Source organism: Lampris incognitus, chromosome 5, assembly GCF_029633865.1.
Source record: "Lampris incognitus isolate fLamInc1 chromosome 5, fLamInc1.hap2, whole genome shotgun sequence".
Taxonomy (NCBI): Eukaryota; Metazoa; Chordata; class Actinopteri; order Lampriformes; family Lampridae; genus Lampris; species Lampris incognitus.
In genome coordinates this window covers 18,316,809-18,344,154 of record NC_079215.1, presented here as the reverse complement: position 1 = coordinate 18,344,154, position 27,346 = coordinate 18,316,809, and the positions used below count along the sequence as shown (strand labels likewise).

Below are 27,346 nucleotides of genomic sequence, written 5' to 3'. Positions count from 1 at the left end.
TAAGTCTAGGTTATCTCACCGCACCAATGCTAGCTAGCCATGGACCAAGCTAACCTCAATAGCTAAGCCAGCTAGGCTAAACTAGCTTGCCAGTTTGCCGTCTTGCTATTTCAAGTCTGTGGTCTTAGCTCGTTGTCTCATTCCAGGCGTAGGTCAAAGCCAAAATATAAAAATCAGGTAGTCCAAGATACGAAATCCAAAAGCAGTTGTTTAAGGCAAAGACAGTCAAAAGCCAGGAGACACAAAGTACAGATACACAGTAACACAGTGACCGGATGGAAAAGAGTGTCTGGTCAGGTAGAAATGGAAGCACCACTGGCCTCCTGGGACACAAATTTGATCAAGTAACAATAATAATAGACCTGGGAGAGTAGCTTGCCGGCGAGTGTCTGGTGGCCGGGCCTTGGTCCATGGGACCCAGTCGGGCCCAGCCCGAAAAAACAACATGAAGCCACCACCCCGTGGACCAACCACACGCGCGGATGAGCATTGGGGTAGGGTGCAATGCAGGCCGGGTGGCAGGCAAAGGCGGCGACCGGGGCGTGCCGACTTCCGGTATCGCAAATTGGTCCTCGGGACGTGGAATATCACCTCTCTGGCAGGTAAGGAGCCTGAGCTGGTGCGGGAGGTGGAGCGGTACCAACTATATATAGTTGGGCTCACCTCCACACACAGCATGGGCTCTGGTACCAAACACCTGGAGAGGAGCTGGACTCATTACTTTTCTGTAGTTGGCCAAGGTGACCGGCACCAGGTGGGTGTGGGGATACTCACAAGTCCCCGGTTGAGCGCCACCGTGTGAATGAGAGGGGTGCCTCTATACGACTGCGAGTCACTGGGGGAAAGGCTCTGACTGTTGTGTGTGCTTATGCACCAAATAGCAGCTCGGGGTATCCGGCCTTCTTGGAGTCTCTGGTTGGTGTCCTGGATAGGGCTCCACCTCGGGACTCTATACTTCTGCTGGGGGACTTCAACGCTCACGTGGGCAACGATGGAGAAACCTGGAGGGGCGTGATTGGGAGGAACGGTTCCCCTGACCTGAACCCAAGTGGTGCCTTGTTATTGGACTTCTGTGCGAGTCATGGATTGGCAATAACAAACACCATGTTCGAACATAAGGTCTTTCATAAGTGTACTTGGTACCAGAACACTTTAGGCCGAAGATCAATGATAGACTTTGTGGTCATATCATTAGATCTGCAGCCATATGTTTTGGACACTCGGGTGAAGAGAGGGGCAGAGCTGTCAATTGATCACCACCTGGTGGTGATCAGTTGGGAAGGCTGCCGGACAGACCTGGCAAACACAAACGTGTAGTGAGGGTGAACTGGAGAACGTCTGGCAGAGGCCACTGTCCGTGAGGTCTTCAACTCTCATATATCCAGAGGGAGGCTGGAGACATGGAGTGTGAGTGGGCCATGTTCAAAGCCTCTATTGTAGATGCGGCAGGCAGGAGCTGTGGTCAAAAGGTCATTAGTGTCTGTCGAGGCGGCAACCCGAGAACCCGCTGGTGAACACCGGTGGTGAGGGAAGCCGTCAGGCTGAAGAAGGAGGCCTTTCGGACTTGGTTGGCCCAGGGGTCTCCTGAAGCAGCAGACAGGTACCGGAAGGCCAGAAGGGCTGCTGCTTCAGTGGTCGCAAAAGCAAAAACTCGGGTGTGGGAGGAGTTCGGCGAGGCTATGGAGGAGGACTTTCGGTTGGCCTCAAAGAAGTTCTGGCAAACCATCTGGCGACTCAGGAAGGGGAAGCTGGGCTTGACTCAGGCTGTGTTCAGCCGGGGAGGGGAACTGTTGACCCGGACTGGGGATTTTGTCAAGCGGTGGAAAGAACACTTTGAGGAGCTCCTGAACCCGACTAACACGTCCTCAGTGAAGGAGGTAGAGTCTGAAGACTCAGGGGAAGCCCCACCCATATCCTTGGCAGAGGTCTCTGAGGTAGTTAAAAAGCTCCTCAGTGGCAAGGCGCCAGGTGTGGATGAGATTCGCCCTGAGATGCTGAAGGCTCTGGACATTGTTGGGCTGTCTTGGTTGACATGCCTCTTCAGTGTCGCATGGAGGTCGGGGACAGTACCTGTAGAATGGCAGACTGGGGTGGTGGTTCCCATATTCAAAAAAGGGGACCGGAGGGTGTGCTCCAATTATCGGGGCATCACATTGCTCAGCCTCCCTGGGAAAGTCTACTCTAGGGTGCTCGAAAGTAGGCTCCGACCAATTGTCGAACCTCAGATCCAGGAGGAACAATGCGGATTCCGTCCTGGCCGTGGAACAATGGACCAACTCTTTACCCTTGCGGAAGTGCTGAGGGGATCATGGGAGTTTGACCAGCCAGTCTACATGTGTTTTGTGGACTTGGAGAAGACTTACGACCGTGTACCCCGGGGCAGTCTGCGGGGGGTACTGTGGGAGTATGGGCTACCGGGGCAGTTGGTACAAGCCATCTTGTCCTCGTATAACCAAAGTGAGAGCTGTGTCCGCATTCTTGGTCCAAAGTCAAACACGTTTTCAGTGGGTGTCGGACTCCGCCAAGGTTTTCCCTTGTCTCCGATTCTGTTTGTGATATTCATGGACAGGATCTCAAGGCGCAGCCAAGGTGAGGAGTGTGTCCGTTTCGGGAACCTCAGAATTGCATCTCTGGTCTTCGCATATGATGTGGTTTTGTTGCTGGGGAGAGAGACGTCTGGAGTGCCCTACTTAGCTTGCTGCCACCATGACCCGACCCCGGAAAAGCGGCTGAAGATGAGAGATGAGCGATAATCGACAACTCTGTGATTTCACAAAGTATGGCAGCCAAAAATCTTGGTGTTATGTTTGATTTCCACCTTTCGTTTGATAAGCACATTAAAGAAATCACCAAGAGTGCATTTTTTCACTTACATAACATAGCTAAAACTTGGTCTTTCCTGTCCATGGTTGATGCAGAGACTTTAATACATGCATTTGTTTCATCCAGACTTGATTATTGTAATGTTCTGTTTTCAAGTTTTCCACATGCTAGTACTAAAGGTCTTCAGATGGTTCAGAATGCTGCAGCTAGAATCCTAACTAAAACTAGAAAATTTGACCATATTACAGCAATTCTCACCTCCCTTCATTGGCTTCTTATCCAAGTTAGATCAAAATTCAGGGTGCTTCTGCTGACTTATAAAATCCTAAATGGGCTTGCCTTGTCTTACCTGTCTGATCTCCTTAAACCGTACATTCCATATTGAGTTTTTCGCTATCAAAAATACCGGGCTCCTGTGTGTACCCAAAGTTAAAAAGAAGTCAGCTGATGGCAGGGTCTTTTCCTATTGGGCCCCGTTCTTGTGGAATAACCTTTCTGCTGCCATCAGACAATCAGAGTCTGTTGAGTCCCTTAAATCCAAACTTAAAACTCATCTTTTTGCCTTTAAGTTGAATGCTTCACAACCTGTACTGCATGGCGGGTCGGTTTCTGTCTCAATGACTTTACCAAGCACTGATCTGCCAACGAGATTATAGTGTAGCTTATGAATAATTGATGACTTAATTGGTTATGACTAATGACTATTGCAAACTGTTCTCTCACATATCCTCTCTCTCTGAATGATGTCTTCTCCTTTCTCTTTTTCTGTGTGTGAATGGTGTCATGTGAATCTCCCTTGTGTGTACGTGCAGTCGGTCCTCCTCACGGGTCTCCATGGTGACAGTGGTCACCACCTGGACGTTGCTTGGCATTCCCCTCATCACACTTTCTTTTTATATATCTTATAAATCCATATAATTTTTTTGTCCTGTTTCAATGTGTATCCTTATCTCACTGGGATGTGTGACTAAATTTTATTTATCTAATTATTTGTTTGTTTGTTTATTTATTTATTTATTTATTGCATTGTGGTGCTGGTTGCGTGGCTTGAGTCCTGGGCTGTTCCGGTGGCGTCTGGACACTGCTTTGCATCCTGTGCATCATATTCTTTATAAATTTCATAATTCCATTATAATTCTGTTTTCCTCTTTCAATGCTGTATTCTGTAAATTGTGTAAACCCAACATCCATTGCACGTTGGCTGTCTTGGGAGAGAGCTCCCTCCTCGGTTGCTCTACCTGAGGTTTCTTCTTATTTTTTCTCCCTGTTAAAGGTTTTTTTTTTTTAGGGAGTTGTTCCTTATCCGATGCGAGGGTCTAAGGACAGGATGTTTTGTTGCTGTAAAGCTCCTTGGGGCAAACTTGACTTAGTCCCACTTATTGTGGGGTTTAATCTTTGACCACACCTTTTTGATTTTAGAGAATAGAATCACCCCAAATTTATACTCCATTATCTCCTTAGTTATAAATAGATTCGCCACAAATTCATAACCCCTTACGTTTTTATTTGTGCCCTTTAGTGGTATTAACATGTACTATACTGTACTTTTTGATACCATTATTTTCCATCGGTGTTTTGTCACCATTTAGTGATATAGGATTATACTACACGTACCCTACCTTGAGACACCATTATTTCCAGTTGCAACATATCTAGGATAAAAAATACCCGTTTACCACATATCTAAGATTAAAAAAAAGAAGCTGCATTTGATTTGTAATAATCATACATTCTACACAGGTAAACCCATACATTGTGTATCTAAACTTTGTTGATTATTAAATTTATATAAAGACAAACCTATGATTGTAAATACTTAAACAAATTATTTCCCACATTTCCATGACTTCACATCCCTTGAGAAGACACGAGTCCCCACCCCCTCCCCCGTAGACGTTTTGATCCACTCTCCAGTCCAGTTGGTGGCAGTAATGCAACAAATCGTTGTTTGCCAACCGCCAATAAACCTTAAAAAAGGAGGAAGAAGCAGAAGGCTAGCTAGCTGCCTTTCGTTGTCATCTCACATAAAGGACGCTAGCCATGAATCCTTAAGCCGAGCGATTCGTTTTGATTAGTTTTTAACCAGTAGAACCCAGTTGGTTATACATTTTGGTTAGCTATGCGTTCCTTTTAATTACGCGGTTTAATGTGTTAAGACAATACCAATTTTTTTTCCATTAACGTTGGTCAATTATTTTGGGAACAATAACATGTCGACTGCCGTGGACTTCCATACTCAGATCGCCTCAATTATGGAGGCGCTGGCCAACGCGGCTGTGGCTGAAATCTGCAAAGTTGTAGACGATGGATATGCGGTGGTCCATTTGGAAATGTCTCAGGGTCAGAAGGAGAACGAATTTCTTCGTAGAAAAATCAAATTGTTGGAGCTGCAGATCTCCAGGTACCGAGCGGAGAGGATGAAGGGTCTGGACGGGTCCGCTCGTCTCCCCGGGGTGCGCCTTCTGAACCGACAGCATCGGGAGACATTGACATCAGGTAATCCGTCAACAAACCAACAGACTCCCTATCTGTTGCTGCTATGTACATAGTCTACCCCCGCCTGCTAAAAGTGAATATTCCGTGTATTTGGGCCGGCCAATATAATCGTTTAATCGTCTTTCAGCGGATGAAATTCCAATGGTCATGCCGTGATAGTTTCATAGCCTAAATGGATGATGATGTCAACTTAAAAATTCTCACATAATGAAGTCAGAGATAGGTGAGGGTGTATTATTTGAAAACTAAATTTGGTTTGATATACTTTACACAAACAGCACAATGTAACTGAACCTCAGTTGGATTTTAAACATAAACGCAGATGTCACATCTATTGATATTGTGTAAAATTCCATGTTGTTAAATGTGATATGTTCTATGTCACTCAGCACTACTTTGCATATTACAAGTCATCACTTTCATATTGGTAAAGTCCCTAAATTCTAATCGGTCGCCCTGCTTCCAAAATACAAAACACAGGATTTAATTGTATTAGAAGACCAGTCAATTAATTTGACATCTCTCTCAATACAAGTACTAACACTAAACAACAACTTAATCTGGGTCTTTACGTTTTCTGATGCTGTAAAATGTGTTTTTATTATCTGTTTATATCAGTATTGCTTGAAACATTGGAGTAAAACAGGCCCATATTTTCAATTAGAGTGTGTTGATAGACACAAAATGCATATTTGTTGCAACTAAGGGTGGTTATTTTCATAACTGATCAATTATCGTTTTCAATTAATTGATTAATCATTTAGTTTGTAAATGTAAAAATGATGATAAATGCTCATCTTTACTTCCCAGAGCCCAAACTGGTGTCTTAAAACAATTTATATCGTCTAAAGGGGTTAACTCAAAAATCCATTAGAAACCACTTTTCAGTGGTTGGATTGGAGAAAATGGAGCCAATTTTATAATCTGTGAAGCTGCAACCCATAAATGTTTGGCATTTTACTTGGTGTGCAAAGGCCTTTTACACAAGTTTATTGTTTTGGCAATATTGCACCCTCAAATACTTTTTCATATCCACTCCTTTTTGCTGTCTGAGCAGTGTCATTTAAACAAAATGAACGTAAAACTTTTAACTGAAAAATAAAATGGTGTCCTCTTAGTATATACTATTATATTTGCTCTCCCAGAAACCAATTTCTGAAGTCAAACCCACTGAAATAGCAGTCAGTCATCCACCTCATTGAATGCTGTCTCTTTAGGATCTTCACTCCAGGGAAGGACCAGATTTCTTAACAGGGGTCTAGGATCGCAACAGTCTCAACAGAAAACCCAACCCATTAACCTGGATCAGGACCCTGATCAGGAGGTGGTCACTACCACTAAAACTGAGGTATCTGTTTCAAAATATGATTTAAAAATATAAATATGGAATATAAATGGATTTTAATTACTTAAAAAAATTTTTTTTCCTAAAGTCAGTTGTAATTTAGAATTCACATGTCAAAACTGGTTTTATGCCGTGCAGAAAAGGATGATTGAAAGGTATTTTGTTGCTGTCCTACAGCCAAAGTTTTACCACCACTTTAATTGTTGGTGTTGAATATTCTCCCTCTGTTGTGATGGGAGAGTAATGCCAAGAGAGAATACAATTTTTTGGGGCCATTTTAGTTATTCTCAGGCCATGATTAAACTTAAGATTACCCAGATCATTTTAGGAAAAGCGCTATAAAAAATGCAACTTGATTGATTGATTAGGGCACATGGTCAAGGATCTGCTCAGGACATCGCCAACAGCCTCTCCATAAACATGTCTTTATGCATGCTCAATAATCCAGGTAAGAAAATCACAGAAAGTTGAATCAGTTCATCTGGACATAACGTTTATTGAGAGAGAAACGTTTCATCACTTATCGAAGTGACCTTTTCAGGCTCAACTGACTGCAGCTATCCCCACCCTTATAAACAATACAGTGGCATAATGACTGGAAACACAATCACAGCATTGTAAGATAGCGACAGATGTACTCACAGGGTGGGGATCCCGGCAGTCATTTGAGACTGATGAGGTCACTTAGATGAGTGATGAAACGTTTCTCCCAATATCACAGAAAGGTGAATCAGCTTGTCTGGACACAACATTTATTGAGAGAAACATTTCATCAATAATTACCATCTCTCAATTAATGTGTCCAGACAAACTGATTCACCTTTCTGTGATTTCTTTACCTGGATTATTGAGCATGTATAAAGACGTACTTGATCATCATTTTAATTATTTGCTAAATGGTACAGCCCTTATATTTATGGCGCAATCTAAAATTTAGGAATACGGGCTTATTTTTTTGAAACATAAGTAACTAGTTTGCTCCATCATGTTCTTCCATCTCTTTGAGTGTCGTTGTGCTTCACAGGACTAATGAATTAAAAAAGAAATGCCACACTAATTTCTGTTGAAAATATCTTCTCAAAAAGTAATATCCCTATAGTAATGGATTCAAGAGGAAATTCCATTACTTTGTTAATTTGATCATGCCTCTAATAGTCTATTCTTTCTTTGGGCAGGTTATAGACATTTATACTTTGCAAGCAGCCCTAATGTCCTTGAAGGACAATGTTGTCAGTAATTTGTGCAGTCAGCACTGATGAGTAATGTAGTCGTTGAGGCAATAAAATCCTCATTGCATAGCATACTATATTGATGGAGAGATCTCCTGCTCAGAGTCTTTCCCACAGAGCCTACACATACCAGAATGCATTATTTAAGCTTCTCTATCATCAACCTTAAAGTTATCTGTTGTAGTGTTGTAGAGTGTCATTTCCACCATTGCATACATAGTTTATCTGAGAAAATGAGGCTTAGAGTTAGGCAGCAATGCAAGCACTACGCCACCAAGCCATGACCTTTTTTGAATGGTTGCTGGGATAGGCTCCAGCATCCCCATGACCCTGAGAGCAGGATAAGCGGTTTGGATAATGGATGGCTGGATGGATGGATGCTTTAGAGTAGATTAGAACATTAGAAACCCTGCTAGGCTGTAGTTTTTCCGTCCACCGAATGATGGCATAATACATCAGAATGATGGCACAATACATCATTTGGAGGACAAAAAGCTGTTTCACATCAGGCACATCTGCAGGTGTCTTGATGCATGCTCAGTAATTCAGATAAGAAAATCAAAGAAGGTTGAATCAGTTCATCTGGATACAATGTTTATTGACAGATATGTTTCATCACTCAACTTAGTGACATCTTCAGTCTAAACTGACTGCAAATATTCCCACCCCTTATAAACAAGACAGTACACAATACAGTTGCCTAACGACCGAAACCAACGACCAGTTTCATATGCAAATATGGGTGTGACATTTAACTAGAGTTTCAAAGGCCATGTGTACTATTCACCGAGGATTAGGGATTGTAGCAATCACAGCATTGTAAAATGGCAACAGATGAATAATGACCGAAACCAATGACCGGTTTCATGTGCACATATGGGTATGACCATTAACTAGTTTCGATGGCCATGTGTATTGGCCACTATTCGATGGTCACTGTGATTGCAACTATTCCCCAATCCTCTATGAATAGTACACATGGCCATCGAAACTCTAGTTAATGGTCACACCCATATTTGCGCATGAAATTGGTCGTTTGTTTCGTTCGTTATACTTCTGTTGCCATTTTACAACGCTGTGATTACAACAATCCCTAATCCTCTGTGAATAGTACACATGGCCTTTGCATATGAAGCTGGTCGTTGGTTTCGGTCGTTAGGTAACTGTATTGTACTGTATTGTTTGTAAGAGGTGGGGATACCTGCAGTCGGTTTAGACTGAAGATGCCACTTAGCTGAGTGATGAAACATATCTGTCAATAAACGTTGTATCCAGATGAACTGAGTCAACCTTCTTTGACACAACTGCAGGTGTTTTTCACGCGCTATCCCTGTTCCGAATAAACAGATGAGGTTGAAAATCGGCGGATTTTCTGGTTTAGATATCAGCAATACTTTTAAATTTTCTGGCTCATAGAGGTCAGTGTGTGGATAGTTCAAAACCTACAAGAAAATCTTGTATACCACATGGCAAGAAGCTGTTCAAAGGTGGGTTTTAATGTGATGCTTTCTTCCTTTTGAAAAACAAAGCAGATATCCATTAGACACCCAATGTCGCTAAAATCATGTTGTGTCTTGGAATTGAAAAACTCCAGGTTCATTTAACTGCCCTACTTAAAAAATACCGTTCTCTGAGGATTCATGGCATACGTGTCAGCACATCCAGGTACAGGGACAAAAATTTGTCTTTAATCATTTATTCATTTTATCAGGCAGCAGAGCCTGAGAAACAGGACAATGGGGAACTCCGGATTGTCAAAGTGGAAGGGGCTGTGGAGACCAGAAAATCCAAAGAGGAAACAGTAGCAGATGGCTGTGTCAGCACCAGAGTAGGAGACAGCATCACATCACCTATTGGTGGCCTGGAGAATCTCACAGATGTAGAGACAACAGGATGTAGCACTGAAACGGAGGTCAGTGGATCCAACATCATCACCTTTGTTGTTGGCCAATCTGACAAAGACAACATCAGCAGTGACATTACCCATAATGTACTGTTGGAATTAACAGGAGGTGGTGTCAGAGCAGGGGAGTGTCTTCCAATAAATGGGGAAATTGACGCAATACCATGCAGCAATGACAAGGAAGAACTGGAGAACACGCTAAATTATGCTTTACCTCAGGTGTGGGCAAACGTGTCCACACATATTAATGATGCATCAGCTCACCGTGCTGTTGTAAAGGCCTCAGAGAATGTTTCATTGTGGCCTGAACGACAGTGTAATGATTTTGCATCAGATAACAGTGTCAGTTGCAACACCGCCATAAGCAGCATCAGTTCTAAGTCTTCTGTGTCAGACGTGATAGTAATTGATGATGGGGCAACTTCAGACAAGAAAGGAAAAAAAATTCACCGTTCAGATGTACGGAAAAATATGATAGAAAAGACAAATAGACTAATAAAAAGTGATGATGAAGTTGTCTTACCTAAGACTCAGCATGTTCAGATTGAATTGGTGGGAAAAAGCTCAGTTCAGTTAAAATTACCTGACCAGGCTGGGTCAGTGTTTGGCCCACATGATGGTCCAGGAACCTCTAGTGGTATAACTACCCCCCATTATACCACCACTGATGACACACATAAGGCCAGGAACCAGGAAAACACAACAGCCCACCTCAGTCACTTGGAAAGAACAGGACGGGATCATTATTCGAATAATTCATCACATGTAGCTTTGGGTCACCCTGTCAGCCCTCTGAGCCAAAGGCTATCTCATAATGCCAGAAGCTTAAGCTACCAAAAACCCAACCATTCAGGTAAATCCAACCAAAGACCCCCTTTTTACTCAAGTGGTGATCACCTAGCTCGCATCCACACTGCAATGGAGAGGCCGTACGGCTGTACCATCTGCACTAAAGGCTTCTATCTAGAGGCAGATTTGCATAAACACATGGCACGCCACACCAGGGAGAAACCTCACATCTGTGAGATATGTGGCAAGAGCTTTGTGTGCCAAAGCCAACTGGACATCCACAAGAATGTGCACACAGGGGAAAGACCATTCAGCTGTTCTGTGTGTGACCGCCGCTTCTCTCATCCCAGCAACCTTAAGAGACACCAGAAGATCCAGCACTAAAACAAGAATTAGTTTCATGCGCACCTGTAATTGGAGTCATGAAAAATGGATGATGGGTCATCGAGTTGCTGGATGTCCCATCATGATGGTTGGTTAGTCATGAATTCACAGTATGTTTCCATTTATATCATACTGCTCATGGTATATGAAGACCGACTTTGTTGCACAGATTTGAGGAAAAAGATATGTGCCTTTTCGGTCCAATTTTGTGAAAACGCCAACACAAAAAAATTACGGTAAAGTCAACAATGAGGAGATGGCATGCAAATGAGCCATGAAATGAGTAGAGGACATGTACAGCCAGATTCTTGCACTAGGTCCATTCCCCATGTCAATTCTGCCTCTTTCACCCAGTTTCAACCAATTAAAATTTTTGTGTTCAAGAATACAGTCTCCAATATGAACTCCTCCTACTGCATCCTAGACATCATTCCCACTAAGCTGTCAAGGAGGTATTTTCAACTATCTGCGCTGTTATTCTGCAAATTCTTAATGATTCTCTGGCCTCTGGTTTTTTTCCCAGACAACTTTAAGCATGCCATTGTTCACCGATTGCTGAATAAACCTAATTTAGATCCCCTGTCCATAAGTAACTAGAGAGTAATTTCTTCTCAAGAAATTACTGATTTCTTTTTCTTTCTTTTTTTCATGATTGTAAAGCGAGTTGCTTTGCTTCTTTTTTTTTCCCTCCCCATTTGTATCTGGCCAATTACCCCACTCTTCCGAGCCGTCCCAGTCGCTGCTCCATCCCCTCTGCCAATCCAGGGAGGGCTGCAGACTACCACATGACTCCTCCGATACATGTGGAGTCGCCAGCTGCTTCTTTTCACCTGACAGTGAGGTGTTTCACCAGGAGGACGTAGTGCGTGCGAGGATCACGCTGTTCCCCCCAGTTCCCCCTCCCCCCCAAACAGGTGCCCCGACCGGCCAGAGGAGGTGCTAGTGCAGCAACCAGAACACATACTCACTTCCGGCTTCCCACCCACAGACACAACTACTTGTGTCTGTAGGGACACCTAACCAAGCCGGAGGTAACACGGGGATTCGATCCAGCGATCCCCGTGTTGGTAGACAATGGAATAGACCACTGGGCTACCCGGACGCCAATTGATTTCTTGTATGACCACTAATACTGTTTTTAATAGTTTCCAGTCTGATTTCAGAGCACTTCATAGTACTGAGATGGCTCTAGTTAAGGTCACTAATGACCTACTGCTGACTGCAGACAGAGGTGACTGCTCAATTTTTTTTTTTAGACTTAAGTGCTGCCTTTGACACGGTCGATCGCAACATCCTCTTACATTGCTTAAAGATTTGAATTGGCATCAAGGGCTCGGCGCTTAGCTTATTACGCTCTTACCTCACCAATAGAACTTTTTCTTTTGTTCTGGGTAACTACCTCCTCGGCAGCTCAGTTGAGTTGTGGTGTCCTTCAAGGCTTAGTTCTTGGGCCCCCTTCTCTTTTCTATATGTATACATGCTGCCCCTTAGCCAGATTATACAAAATCATGACGTGCCCTACCATTTTTATGCTGATGACAGTTATACATGCCACTAAAACCCCCAGATCCTAGCACCCTAGCAAATCTCACAACTTGCCTCTCTGACATTAAATCCTGGATGTCTGAAAATTTTCTGAAATTTAATGATGATAAGTCTGAGGTCAAAATGCCACTCCCCGGGACAGACCAGTGGCCTGATCCACCAGGACCCTGCAGTTGATGATGCGTCCGTAGCAGGTGAACATGTCTTCCAGGTCCTGCTGACTCATGGTTCTGGGTAGAACGCTAATGTAGAGATTAGCATCTTTAATAGTGTCAGAGCTCGGCACAACACCTTGATACTTTTAGACTGTAGCTTCGGGCCATTGAGGGTACTGATAGCCCTCTCGGCATCACTAGGGTTAACAAAGTTAATAAAGCCGTAACCAAAGCTGTGGCCTGCCATTTTGTCCCGGATGAGTTTGGCTGACGCCACGTCTCCAATGCTACTGAAGAGACTGCGGAGCCCGTCCTGGCTCATGCTCTGGGGAAGTTAGTTGATGATCGGGTTAGTCTTGGTGTCTTTGGGCTCGTCAGGCATGTGCTCATCATAGCCGTTGTCATAAGCCTCTTGCTTCATGTTGGAAGCCCCCTTAGAGCCATGCTGAGATTCCCTGCTGTCACTCTGTGAAGCCTGAACTTCCTCACACCTTTAAGTATCTGATGTGGCCTCTTCTAACAGCCATGGATATGAGCTAGACAGCCCAGGCAGGCTTTTCCTATTAAGTGCAGACGTGAGTTACCTTGCAGATGTTAGATTTGAAAATGATGTCGCGAATCTATAGCAATTACCAGCTGTATGTTTGCTAAAGGTTTTTTCTGTCTTCTCTTGAAAACAAAGACAGCGAGGTCACAGCAGTGGCATGGTGATGCAGTGGTTAGCCTGGTCGCCTCACAGCAAGAAGGTCCTGGGTTCGAGTCCCAGGGTAGTCAGTCCAACCTTGGGGGTCGTCCCGGGTCATCCTCTGAGTGGAGTTTGCATGTTTTCCCCATGTCTGCGTGGGTTTCCTCTGGGTGCTCCGGTTTCCAGTTCCGGTGCAGGAGGTCAGGTGAATTGGCCATACTAAATTGCCCCTAGGTATGAATGTGTGTGTGTGTGTGTGTGTGTGTGTGTGTGTGTGTGTGTGTGTGTGTGTGTGTGTGTGTGTGTGTGTGTGTGTGTGTGTGTGTGTGTATGTTGGCCCTGTGTGATGGCCTGGCGGCCTGTCCAGGGTGTCTCCCTGCCTGCCGCCCAATGACTGCTGGGATAGGCTCCAGCATCCCTGCGACCCTGAGAGCAGGATAAGCGGTTCGGATAATGGATGGATGGATGGAAGTCTGAGGTCATTCTGTTCAGTCCCGAAAATTCCATCATGCCCTTATGTTACTAATCTTGGTGGTCTGTCAGGGGGTCTTAAGCAGGCTGCTAGGAATCTTGGGGTAATATTCGATGCTAACTTCAGTTTTGATAATTAAATCAAACATGTTGTTCAGTCATGCTTTCTCCAGCTTAAGCTAATCTCCAAAATTAGGTCATTTTTATCAATTGCAGCTCTGCAAAAAGTTGTACACGTTTTTATCTTTTCTCGGCTTGACTATTGTAATGCACTTTATTCTGGCTCCCTCCACCATCTGCAATTGGTACAAAATGCCGCTGCTCTGCTCATTACAAGGAAAAGCACGACCATATCACTCCTGTGCTTGCCTCCCTACACTGGCTCCCTGTTACATTTCGAATTGATTTTACATTTGTGATTTATTGATCTGGTATATGCCCCCTCGACCATTCAGAACTGCAGATGGAGCCCTGCTTGTTATTCCCAGGTCTCGGTTTGTTACAAAGGGTGATTGGGCTTTTGCTGTTAGAGCCCCCACACTATGGACCTCACTTCCTGTTGAACTAAGACTTACCAAGTCTCCAGCTTCTTTTAAATCTTGTCTTAAAACTTCTCTTTTTATGAAAGATCTTACAAATATTTAATATTTGTTTTTATTTATACTGTTTTTATTTTTTATTCTTATTTGGGTTTACTCTTAAATTTGCCTTGTCTGGGTTTTTTTTTATGAAGCACAATGCTTTAGAAAAGTGCTATATAAGTAAAATTATTATTATTATTACATGGTAGGCAACTCTACCGCTTCCCCTCCAATAAACCACAAAGAGGCGATGCTGTAAGAGATTTATTCTTTCGATTTTCAATACAGACACTGAGAAAGAGATTTTGTCATTCGATTATTAGTTTAGAAAAAACATACCTACGGGGAGTCCAGTCAGTGCAGGTTGCCCAAGTTACCAAGTCACGTTTTTTTGCCGATCAGCAATCCATCATTGTTTGACAAACAGGTCAAATTAAGCCTGTATACCCAGGTAGTGTGTTTTACCACGGGTATGTGGTGACATTATTGTTCAGTCAGTTGGCATGAGTTGGACCTGTTTTTTATTCAGCGTGAACTAAATATCTTCACCATGAAAGCAGAATAGACCAAAGAGTTTGCATGTGTAACACATATCTGTGGATACGGAATGACCATTTTTCAGATTTTCTTCATTATGAAAGAAAAGAAGTATCCTGTTTTTAATTTCCATCTTTCTTGATTTGAACAGCTCTTATAACATCCCTGTTGGCAATGTTTAATTACATTTTACTTTGTGGTAATAATGCCTGAACAGTGGTAGACTGTACTCATTATTTTGAGATGACCTGATGTTATTTGGAAAAGTGGCTGAAGAAATACAAAGTGTTGATTACGGTGATGGTAATTACCCATTGATCACTTTGTGGCTTAAAAAAAAAAGGTAGACCAACCACAAAAATCGATATGCTACAGAAAACCACTTATAGTGATCACGGTTATAATGATCAACCACTTACACTGATCAAAATTCGCCAGATGGCATCATTTCTATACCGAAGCTGTTAGAGTAATCCAGTTCTTGTTATCAAACAGTACAGTTCAAGTGATCATTTTGGGTCATTCATGCATGGGGGGGGGGTACTATTACAAAGCCAAGGTAATTTAAGCACCCCCCCCCGAGCTAAATTTGTATTTTGTGATATTAGGCTGTACAAATAAAATTGACTTGACATGTTAAAAAAAAAATTGCTTACTCCTGTGTCACTGAATCAGAATCAACAGAATGAACAGCGCCACCCTCTGCCCTGAAAATCTGCCTCCTAAATCACCAAATTGTCAAAAATAGCTTAGGTTTACTTTCATTTTTAGGGCTCACCCCATTTTTATTAAAAATGTACTTTTGACAATGCAAAGCAATGTTTTTCTGTTCCCCAGCAATATCTTTATTAATATTTTCAAATTACTTCCAGCAACAAAGAAACAAGTGTGTTCTCATCCAGCGAAAGAAATATCAAAAGGCTAATAGATTATTGTTCACCATTAAAATTAGGCCATCCCTTACATGTCAGACATTTGGAAGATAATAACAGAATACAAAGAAAAAAATGCTAAAATTCAAAACATAAAATAATAATAAAAATAATAAACAAAATAGAATTTAACATAAATAAAAAAAACAAAAGAGTTTTTCTGCTTTTCACAAGGGTTCCCCTATTGTCCATGTTTTCCTGTCATTATTTGTATGTCACTGTCAAACTCAAAGACACAGTTTACATGGAACAGAACAGTCAAGGATTAAAAGGAATTAGTTCAGGCAGCTGCAGAGGACCACTGTCATTTATACCTTGTCATCCACATTCATCATATTAATACGTAAAGCGATGTTACTGCAACTTGTAGTCTACTTTTAGATTCCTCTTCGAAGCATTTGAAGCAGCTGATATTTGGTACAGTACAATTGCCGACAATAGACTACTGTCAAAAAAATAAAAAAAATAATCGCTTCTATGCACCCTATATGTTGCCTTTGTGCACTGCCTGTTGACACCTATGTCCTGTCAGACTTGAACCTAGTTTTTTGGCACTTACTTGCGTTGCTGTCCCCTGAGTAGATCCTTGCTTTTGTTGTATTAACTCTCAGATGTGCGTTGCTTTGGATAAAAGTGTCTGCTAAATGAAATTGTAACGTTGTAAATCCAGTGAAATACAGAAGTTGTCTGTTTCATTACATTATATTTATCCAATACTGTATAGTGTGCCGGCAGCCATACCAACATGTACCCTGGCTCTGCCGAATGACAGACGCTAAGCAAGTACGAGCCTGGCTAGTACTTAGATGGTAGAACTCCCGGGAAAACTGCGTTGCTGCTGGAAGTGGTGTTGGTGGGTCAGTAGGGGGCAGACTTCCCTCTGGTCCTAATAAAAAAGCAACAAAAAAACGAATGCCCCAGTGCAGTGACAGGGACACTGTGCTGTAGGAGATGCTGTCTTTTGGATAATGATAATAATAATAATAATAATTGCATTTATATAGCACTTTTCTAGACACCCAAAGTGCTTCACATTGAAAGGGGTAACTCACTTCAACCACCACAATGTGTAGCACCTACCTGGGTGATGCACTGCAACCATTTTGTACCAGAATAATCACATCAGCTTGAGGTTGAGGGGAATGGCTCATTGAGCCAATTACACATGGGGATGATTAGGTGGCCAGATGGACAGAGCCAGGTTGGGAATTTTGCCAGGACACCGGGGAACCCCCTACTCTTTGTGATAAGGGCCATGGAATCTTTAATGACCACAGTGAGTCAGGACCTCGGTTTAACGTCTCATCCCCAGGACAGCATCTCCTACAGCAGTGTCCCCATCATTGCACTGGGGCATTGGGATTTGACATTTGTTGTTGTTGTTGTTTTATTAGGACCAAAGGGAAGACTGCTCCCTACTGGCCCACCAGCACCACTTCCGGCAGCAGCTCAGTTTTCCCGGGAGATCACCCGGGTACTAGCTAAGCCCATACCTGCTTTAGCTTCCATCATTTGGCAGAGCCAGGGTACATGTTGGTATGGCTGCTGGATGAGGTCCTGACTCACTGTGGTCATTAAAAGATCCCACGGCACTAATTGTAAAGAGTAGGGGGTCCTGGCGAAATTCCCCACCTGGCTCTCTCCATCTGGCCACCTAATCATCCCCCCATGTGTAACTGGCTCAATGATTCCTCCCTCCCCGCCTGAAGCTGATGTGTGTGTGTGTGTGTGTGTGGTGAGTGTTCTGGTGCAAAATGGCTGCCATGTATCACCCAGGTGAGTGCTACATGAGGGGTGGTGGTTGAGGTGAGTTTCCCACGTTCAACGTGAAGCGCTTTGGGTGTCTAGATAGTGTTATATAAATGTAATCCATTATTATTATTATTAATTTAAAAAATGTACACATGGCAATAAGAAGGTCACCCAAAAAAAAAAAAAAAAAAAAAACGCCGCTGGGCTTAAAATGATCACCTGCTTTAGAGATCATAGTGGTCTGGCCGAATGTGATCACTATAAGAGGTTTCCACAGTACTTTAAAAAGGATTAAGGAACATCAAGCTACATGTACGTATATCTCTGTGACCTTGATTTCAGATCGTAAATGTTTTGTAGGTGGAAAAAAACTGATTTTATGGAGAGCCCTACCTGCTTTATTTTCCTCAATGATATCATTTAATGTGATTTTGAGAATTGCATCCTGAACAATCAAGGAACTGCTTTTCTTCAGACAGAACTGTGAGCCAACTGAGGTCGTACCATACGCAGAAATGGTCTGTTTTCAATGGGTGGGGAGTAAATTATATTGTACAACTGCATATATGATTTGAGGTGTAAATAAATGAGCTTTTTTAAAAGGAATCTATTGTGTTTTTTATATAATTGTTTATTGCATAATTTCTGCTTTGAGAAAGTACAATCACCATATTCTGATCAAATCACTCACACCAGTTTGAACAGGTACTGTTGAACAGTTTTACCAGAAGCACAAAAATAAGCATGTGAAGTGAATATCTGACCATTCTGTTGCCAACCTCTCATCTTGCTAAATATGAACTGCACTCGCCATAAAGCAGAGGATAACTGGAAAGTTTGACTGTGATTGACTAAACTTATTCATATCCAAAAAATTCAAATATTACAGTATTTATGTGGGTCTAATGAGCAGTGTCTGCCATACTGTTGGTCATTTAAGAAATCATTAAATTTTAACTCTAAAAAATGTAAAGTATATCGCTTTATCCTCTTGGCCCTTTATCGAGTATGCTTAGCCAACAACTCCAGTTTTCGAAAATGACTTATTTCAAGAAAAATCACTTTTTAAAAGATTGTTAAATATCAGACTTCAGTTGGAATCTAATGAGTTCTTTCTGTCAGCTAAATGCCTGCTTCCTCTCTAGGGTCAAATCCTGCAAAGTCTGAAAAGCCTGAATAGCCGTAGGTGCAAGGAGGAGAACCTGGAGGAAGTACAAGGTAACGTGTGGGGGCGGGGGGGGTTCTTAATGCTTTCTTTTTGAATAGCATACAGCCTTAGTAGAGTGTTGAGATATGTTAAACAACCGTACTCGTGAAACTTCAACAACGGTTCTCAGAAAACGGCTCTGCATCTGTCTGGAAGGGCTTAGACATATCACCAATTAACACCCCCCTCCCCGTTAATGACTTGCGCTTGGCCAATGATCTGAATGAGTGCTATTGTTGATTTGAAAGGCAATGGATCAGTCCTGACCCAATCCCCCATGACTCCACCCACCAGCACCAGACCACCAGCTCTTTCTTCCCCTCTCAGCAGGGGCCCAGGGCCTCTCCACAATTGCCCACCTTGGAGGCCCCCTCCTCCCCCTTCCCCAATGACAACTCTCTCCGTCCTTGAGAGGGATGTTAGCAGGCTGTTCAAGAGCCAGGACCCCTGCAAAGCAGCCGGACCAGATTCTCTCTCCCTGAACCACAGTGCTGATCAGCTGTCTCTGGTGTTCACAGACATTTTTAACACCCCACTGGAGACTTCCCACATAACCAGCCTGCTTCAAGGCCTTCACTATCATCCCCATCCCCAAAAAACCAAGGCCCACAGGACTCAGTGACTACCCTGACCTCTGTGGTAATTAAGTCTTTTGAGTGAGCTTGTACTGTCCTACCTTAAAACTATCACCAGCTCACTCCTGGATCCCTTGCAGTTCACCTACTGGGCCAACAAGTCTGTGAACGATGCAGTAAGCATGGCACTCCACTTCATCCTCCAGTGCCTGGACTTTGCAGGAACCTATGCCAGGATCCTGTTTGTGGATTTCAGCTCTACCTTCAACACCATCACCCCAGATCTGCTGCAGGACAAGCTCTCCCAACTGCCCATAGCTGACTCCACCTGCAGGTGGATCACCGACTTCTATTTGACAGGAAGAAGCATGTAAAGCTGGGGAAACACATCTCTGACTCCTGGTTCATCAGCACAAGTTCCCCTCAAGACTGTGTCCTTTCCCCTCTACTCTTCTCCCTGTTTACAAACAGCTGCACCTCCAGTCACCTGTCAGTCAAGCTCCTGAAGTTTGCTGATGATACCATTCTCATTGGGCTCATCTTTGGTGGGGATGAGTTCGCCTACAGGTGGGAGACTGACCAACTGGTGTCCTGGTGCAACCAAAACAACTTGGAGCTCAACGCTCTAAAGACAGTGGAGATGGTTGTAAACTTCAGAAATAACACACCCTGACCTGCCCCCATCATCCTGTGTGGCTGCCCGGTTGACACTGTAGAATCATCCTGCTTCCTGGGCACCATCATCACCCAAGACCTCAAGTGGGAGCTGAACATCAGCTCCCTCACTAAGAAGGCACAGCAGAGGTTGTACTTCCTGTGGCAGCTGAAGAAGTTCAACCTGCCAAAGCCAATGATGGTGCATTTTTACACTGCCACCATTGAGTCCACCCTCACCTCCTCCATCACTATCTGGTATGCTGCTGCCACTGCCAAGCACAAAGACAGACTGCAGCATGTCATTCGCTGTGCTAAGAGGGTGATTGGCTGCAAAGTGCCAGCCCTTGAGGACCTATACGTCTCAAGCATACTGAGGCAAACAGGAAAGCTCATAGTTGACCCTTCCCACCCAGGCCATAGTCTCTTCAAAACACTCCCTTCTGGCAAGAGGTTAAGGTCTATAAAAACCTGAAACTTGTACCACAAGAACAGCTTCTTCCTCACAGCAGTAGGCCTTTCCAACAAGCTCCCAGACACCCACAGATATTGACAATGCCCCCACCCACCACCCCACCCCTTTGACCGTCTCTCCACACCACGACATGACATACACCTACATACATGCACACACACTCACATACAGAAACGCGGTGCAATATATCCATCTGCCCTACCGTGTCCTCTGTACATGAACACTTTGCATAAATCCCACACTACCCTGTAAATAACTGTTATTCTACAACAACTTCTCATTCTGTAAATAACTTCTTATTTAAAAATTCTCATTTAACATTTTGTAAATAGAATATTTGCCATATTCCCAGTGTTCTCCCATTATTGCACCTTGTTTCACCTATTTTATTTATTTTCATTTTGTCTTGTGTATATATTTTATCATATTTTATTATATTTTATTATTCTTTTAATGACTTTTACCTTACTGTTGCTGTTAATTTTTCCCTCGTGCACCAATATACCAAGTCAAATTGCTTGTATGTTCTTGAACTACTTGACAATGAATATGATTCTAATTCTGATTCTAAAAGTACCGTCAGTAAATTACTACTTTCTAATAGATTTTCTGTTTGTGTTTGTGATGTCTATAGAGGACTCCATCGTAGCAGAACCGGAAGGCAAGCACAGTCCTTCTACAGTACTGCGGAGATATCCCAGTAGCGGTAAAACTGAAGGCAAAGAGCAGCCATCTTGCTCTATCTATGAATCAGAAACAATATCTGAAAGCTCTTCAACATCGTCCATTACCCAAACAAATTCAAATCTCCCCTTCAGTTTCCCCTCTGATCCCACGAGTGCTAAAAGAATTAATCTTCAGGAAACCACACAGTTTGATATCATTGTAATTGACTCACTTCCTGATAAAATGGATGACATGTGTGATGTCCCATTGTCATGCATACAAAGTGGCGAAGGAGGAACTGCCTCTCGGGGAGGAAGGAATGAAGTGCAAAGAGGAGGAGGGGACATAACATCCCTACAGAATCAGAGTGATGCCAATGCTAGGTGTCAGTATCAGCCACTTCCTTATGTTCAAGTAAAAGGCACACAGAACTCACCCAATGAAGTGATGTTCAACACTAACAGGACATACAATAATTGCCTCCCAACTTTCAAGAATCCCTCTGTCACTCCCACTGTCCCAATAGGAACAGTGGAATCCCAGGAACAGCAAACATCACCTCTTTGGTCTGATATCCAGCAGATGCCTGACAATCTCTCTCACCTCAGTACTAATCATCCACCAAGCACCATTCAAATGCAGAACATTCAACCTTCCACTAGTCAAAACCAAGACTCTAACCTAGGAGACTGTCAGTCACAGTCCCAAAAGCAGCAGCTCTGCCTCCCTTATGGTTGTGCCTTCTGTTCACGTCGGTATGCCCACTTGTGCCAGCTGCGGATACACGAACGTGTCCACACTGGGGAGAAACCTTACCAGTGTGCCCAGTGTGGAAAGAGCTTTGCCCAGTATTGCAGCCTCAAACGGCACCAGATGGTCCACACGGGCGAAAGGCCATATCGCTGCGCACAATGTGGGAAGCAGTTCTCCACTTCCAACAATTTGAAGGTCCACCAGAGTGTTCACACTGGAGAGAAGAGGTTTCACTGTTCACGGTGTGGAAAGAACTTCTCTTTTCTTAGTAACCTCATCAGACACCAGACTATACATGCTGCCAAGAAGAATTGAGTGGGTTAAATTGATTAAAGTTGGATCGAAATTGAAAGACAAATTTCAAACATCACTTATTACTTTCGTTTTGTTAATTATTGAAAATTATAATTAAAAATTAATGCAAATGATAATGTCTTCATAAAGTGGAGGCCTGTGGGCTGTTGTGTAACCTTGTCACTGCAGACTGTGTCCACACACTTCACAGGAAGAAGGATGGGGGTGGAGGCCGTCTCTGGAGAATGGGCCAGGCCCCAGACCAGCACTTCCCTGGTCCAGTAACTGTGCCAGAACACTAGTGACGTGTGTACAGTGTGCGAGCGCAAATGGCAGACAGATTTAGGGGTTTGCATTTGTTCCCCCTCCTTGTATTCTGCTGGTATCCAGGCAGCTCATCACCATATCCTAATGCTAGTAGTTTTGAGAATGCCTAGCACACCTGTGCAGACAGTGAGCTCACACACACACACACACACACACACACACACACACGGGCACAAGCGTGTGCATGCAGACACAAAGCATAGGCAAGTACACACACACAGATTAGAGATGTTCCTGTGCTGCCCGCACCCTCATTTGCAGAACAGGACTGCTATATGAAGCCTGACTACAACTAGACAAATGACTACAGGGCAGTTTACTCATTCATCCATCACTTAACATTGATTTATTCCTGTTTATCTATTTATCAGCTATATACACACACAATAAAATAAAAAAATAGATCTATTCAATTATAATTTATTAGGTTTTTTTTGCATGAATTTTTGCATTTTTGGCTGTCTACTGAAAAAATATAAGTAAAGAAGTTGGAATTCGTTTTTTTTTTACATTTTTCTCTTTTTAAAGAAGCTTCCCTAGTTCAGCTTCTCACAGCCACTATATTTTTTCCCCTGATACTCACGTAATCACACTCATTTGCATACAGCCTATCAGATCAAGTCATCAAATTATGAAACCCTGCCATCCCCTGCTAGTCCTTGTCCCTCTAAGGGCAGCTCATGAATATCAAGAAGAAGAAGAAGGAGAAGGAGGAGGAAACCTATGTGAGCATGCAAACGCCACACAGAAATGCCCCTAGTTGAAAGATAACCCACCTGAGCATGGGGGAGAACACGCAGAGTACACACAGACAGCCACTGCACATCGACAGGCCCGGGGAGAACATGCAAACTCCCCCACTGCTATCACAATCCCTGGCAGGAATGGAACCCAGGACCTCCTTGCTGTGACGCAAGCACTGCACCACCAAACCATGACTAGACCAATCCCTCAGTTTTTGAGAAAATTAAAGTGTAAAAAAAAACAACGTTATATATTTAGAAATAAAGAAATGTTGATGAATGTTTTATTGTACCACCCTCAAGGTTTAGAGAATTGAGAAGTTAAAGCTGATTACTGATTGCAATCCGATGTTAAAGTGTGGTAATCGCTTAAATAACAAATATTAATGAAACGGAAAGTAGAAGGATTATGTGCAAATGAATTCTAGTTATCTGAACGGAGGGATCTTTTAATCATTAACTGTTAATGAAAAGCCATTTCATTCAGGCGTTGTCATTAAATTGATTACTCTAGAGGGGTGCCTCCATAGCTGAATGGTTACTGTGCATACTACATAGCCACAACGTCACCGGTCCGAATCCGGCCAGTGACCTTTGTTGCATGTCATCCCCTCTCTCCCTGTCTTTCTATACTGTCGCTGCTGAATAAAGCAGAAATGGAGAAAAAAATTACTAAAACTATTTAATGAGAAAAAACACAGGATTGTCAAGTCACTTTTGTTTATATAGCCCAATATCACAAATTTGCCTCAAGGGGCTTTACAGCAACACAACATCCTGTCCTTAGACCCTCGCATTGGATAAGGAATAACTCCATTAAAAAAGAACGATCAAGGCGGTCATTATGACCGTTTTGGATTTTCAAAGTTTAATAACTTTGGGGGGGGGGAAGATAGACCTGCCGCTCTCTGAATTCTCCAAAAACAGCATATATTTGCATTAAAACGAGCTTTAGACTAATTGCACAAAAAGAAAAAGAAAAAAAAACTTCGGAGGCAGCGGCACGGCCGCTCAGGGAACAGACCAGAAGCGGCGGCACGGCCGCTCGGGGAACAGACTTCGGAGGCGGCGGCACGGCCACTTGGGGAACAGACTTCGGAAACCTCGGCCATGCCGCGGCATGGCTGACGGCTCAGGAACAGACTGCAATCCGGCAAAGATGGCCGACGGCTCAGGAACAGGCCGCACATCGGCAGGGGTGGATGACGGCTCAGGAACAGACACGTCGGCAAAGGCGACTAATGGCTCAGGAACAGACTGACCATTCTGGAACTCGGGGGCACATGGGCAGCTGAGGCTCTGGGAAGCTGGGCAGCCGAGGTTCTGGAACGCTGAGCAGCTGAGGCTCTGGGACACTGGGCAGGTGAGGCTCTGGGTCACTGGGCAGCTGAGGCTCACAGGTTGGCTGAGGCGGCCGGCAGCACAGGAACAGGTGGCGTCGGCTGGTGTAGCTGGCGGCTGGTAGACGGACAGGACGTTGGCCAGCTGCCGGGGGACATGGGGCTGGCGGAGACTACAGGGACCTCCCCTGGCCAGGCGGGTTCCCCAGAATGGGTTTAGGGCTAGAGCCGGCTCGGCAGCACCCATCGGCCGATGGTTTACCAACTGGTAGACAGGCTGGCAGCCTGCAGGGCCAGAGCCAGCAGACTGGGAGACAGGCTGCTGGCTAGCAAGCTGGATAATCCTCAGCCGGAGGCCATTCACACCAGTCACTGGCCTTGGCCTACGTTGTCTCCGGTTTCTCGAACCATCCGCTGGATCCATACTTGGTCGGATCATTCTGTCACGGCAAGAGCAGGGAGAGGACCCAAGTGCAGACAGCAGAGACAAACAGGGCCAAAACAACTCTTTAATGACAAAAAAACTTAGAAACAGCAGGTACAGACGGCAGGTACAGACAGCAGGAAAGCTCACAGCATGACATGGTGCATCCGGCGACCAAGCGTCTCTGAGCGTCTCTGTGAGTGTGTAAGAGACGATCGGACAAGGAACCTGAGCAACCACGGGGCATAATATACCTAGGGGGGCCAATCAGGGAGATTGGGCGCAGGTGCGCAGGACAGGACAGGACAGGACCCATACAGCCAATCGCAGAAAGGGGAGGGAGATTTGGCACAGGTACCGCACAGCCAATCGGAGAAGGGAACACGTGAGCGAAGCCGGGCAATCAGGGTCCCTCAGGCACACGGGCGCAGGTGAACTTAAACACCAATCAGGGGATGGGCGAGCCCCGATGACCCAGATCACACACCCATGACAATATGTTTCCAGTTTTGTTTTTTAGGTAATATTTTCACTTTTTCAATTTTGCTATTCAAGTTCGACCATGCCTCTTTGAAGTTTAAAAATAGTATTATAGTTAAAATGTTAATTTTGGTGTCAGTCGTTTCCTAACAGACATACTGATCTTTTGATGGCAGCTGACTCTGGGCTCTTAGCCATACTTGTCCTCCTTGATCTGAGTGCAGCCTTTGATACCATCTCACACAATATCGTCCTAGAAAGATTAACTTCCATTGGAATAACTGACACCCCCCCCCCTTGCCTGGTTTAGATCATATCTCTCTGGCCGCACTCAGTTTGTCCAACTTAAAACTTGATCATATCTCTCTGGCCGCACTCAGTTTGTCCAACTTAAAACTTTGAGATCTCAGTCCTTTCCTGTTACTACCGGTGTTCACCGGGGTTCTGTATTGGGACCCCTCCTATTTATTATTTACCTACTACCTCTTGGCCACATTTTCAGGAAATTTGGCATTCAATTTCACTGCTAGGCAGATGACACCCAGCTTTATCTATCCACCAAATCTACCTCCAGTCTTCCGCCCACTTCCCTTTCTGACTGCTTACTAGAAATTAAATCCTGGTTTTCATACCACTTCCTCAAACTAAATAGTGATAAAACTGAGGTCCTTTTAGTTGGCAATAAATCTACTTTGGCCAAAACTGATAGTTTTTCTCTTACTAATGACAATTCTATAGTTCCATTGCCTCAGGTTAAGAGTCTGGGTGTCATCCTGGACAGCACATTATCTTTTGAAGCTCACATCAACAATGTTACTCGGTCTGCATACTTCCACCTACGCAATATTAATCATCTTCAGCCGTCACTTACACCTAAAAGCACAGCCATACTCACTCACACCCTGGTTACATCCCGTATTGACTACTGTAATTCTATCCTCTTTGGTCTTCCCCTCAAGTGTCTTCATGAGCTTCATTTGGTCCAGAATGCAGCTGCCCATATCATCACCAGAACTCCTTCCATAGATCATCACTCCTGTTCTTCAGCAACTCCATTGGCTCCCTGTTAAATACCGTATTGACTTCAAGATCCTGCTCCTCACCTTAAGGCCCTTAATAACTTAGCTCCTTCATATCTTTCCGAAGTACTTCATATCCGCACGCCCTCCCACACTCTCAAATCCTCTTTTGCTCTCCAACTCACACCATCGGCCCGCTTAACCACCATGGGGACTAGAGCCTTCAGTCATTCTGCCCCTCGCCTATGGAGCTCTCTCCCACAAGACATTCACAACATTGACTCTCTTTCAACCTTCAAATCCCATTTCAAAACGTACCTTTTCAAACTGGCATATTCAGTCTGGTCCACGCTTCATTGAATTTTGTGCAGATGTTGATTTTATATTTATCTGTTGTGTTAACTTTTTATTGTCTATCCTGCTTTGTTTTGATTTTACGCTGTCCGATACAGTGCTGCTTGCTTTTTTTTTTTTTTTTTTTTTTGCTGTGTTCTGTAAGGTGTCCTTGAGTGTTTTGAAAGGCACCCACAAATAAAATGCATTATTATTATACTAACATATGCAATGCATTGATATCTCAATTTGGGTATTTATCTTGACAGTTTAAAAACCGGCGGTCATTTTGACTGCCCGTGGTCGTTTTAGGTAGGAGTGAAATCCCAGTCCATCCATTATCTGAACCGCTTATCCCGCTCTCAGGGTTGCTGGAGCCTATCCCAGCAGTCATTGGGCAGCAGGCGGGGAGACACCCTGGACAGACCG

General features: G+C 43.8%; 1 protein-coding gene across 1 annotated transcript; it reads left to right on the top strand.

The window, feature by feature from the left end:
• Positions 1–4,855: 4,855 nt before the first annotated feature.
• Positions 4,856–22,272, top strand: LOC130112894 (uncharacterized). The gene is made up of 5 exons (XM_056280417.1): positions 4,856–5,319; positions 6,537–6,667; positions 9,605–10,873; positions 18,773–18,845; positions 21,173–22,272. The coding sequence occupies exons 1-5, from the start codon at positions 5,034–5,036 to the stop codon at positions 22,270–22,272; spliced, it is 2,859 nt and encodes a 952-aa protein (XP_056136392.1). The 5' UTR covers positions 4,856–5,033.
• Positions 22,273–27,346: the final 5,074 nt, after the last annotated feature.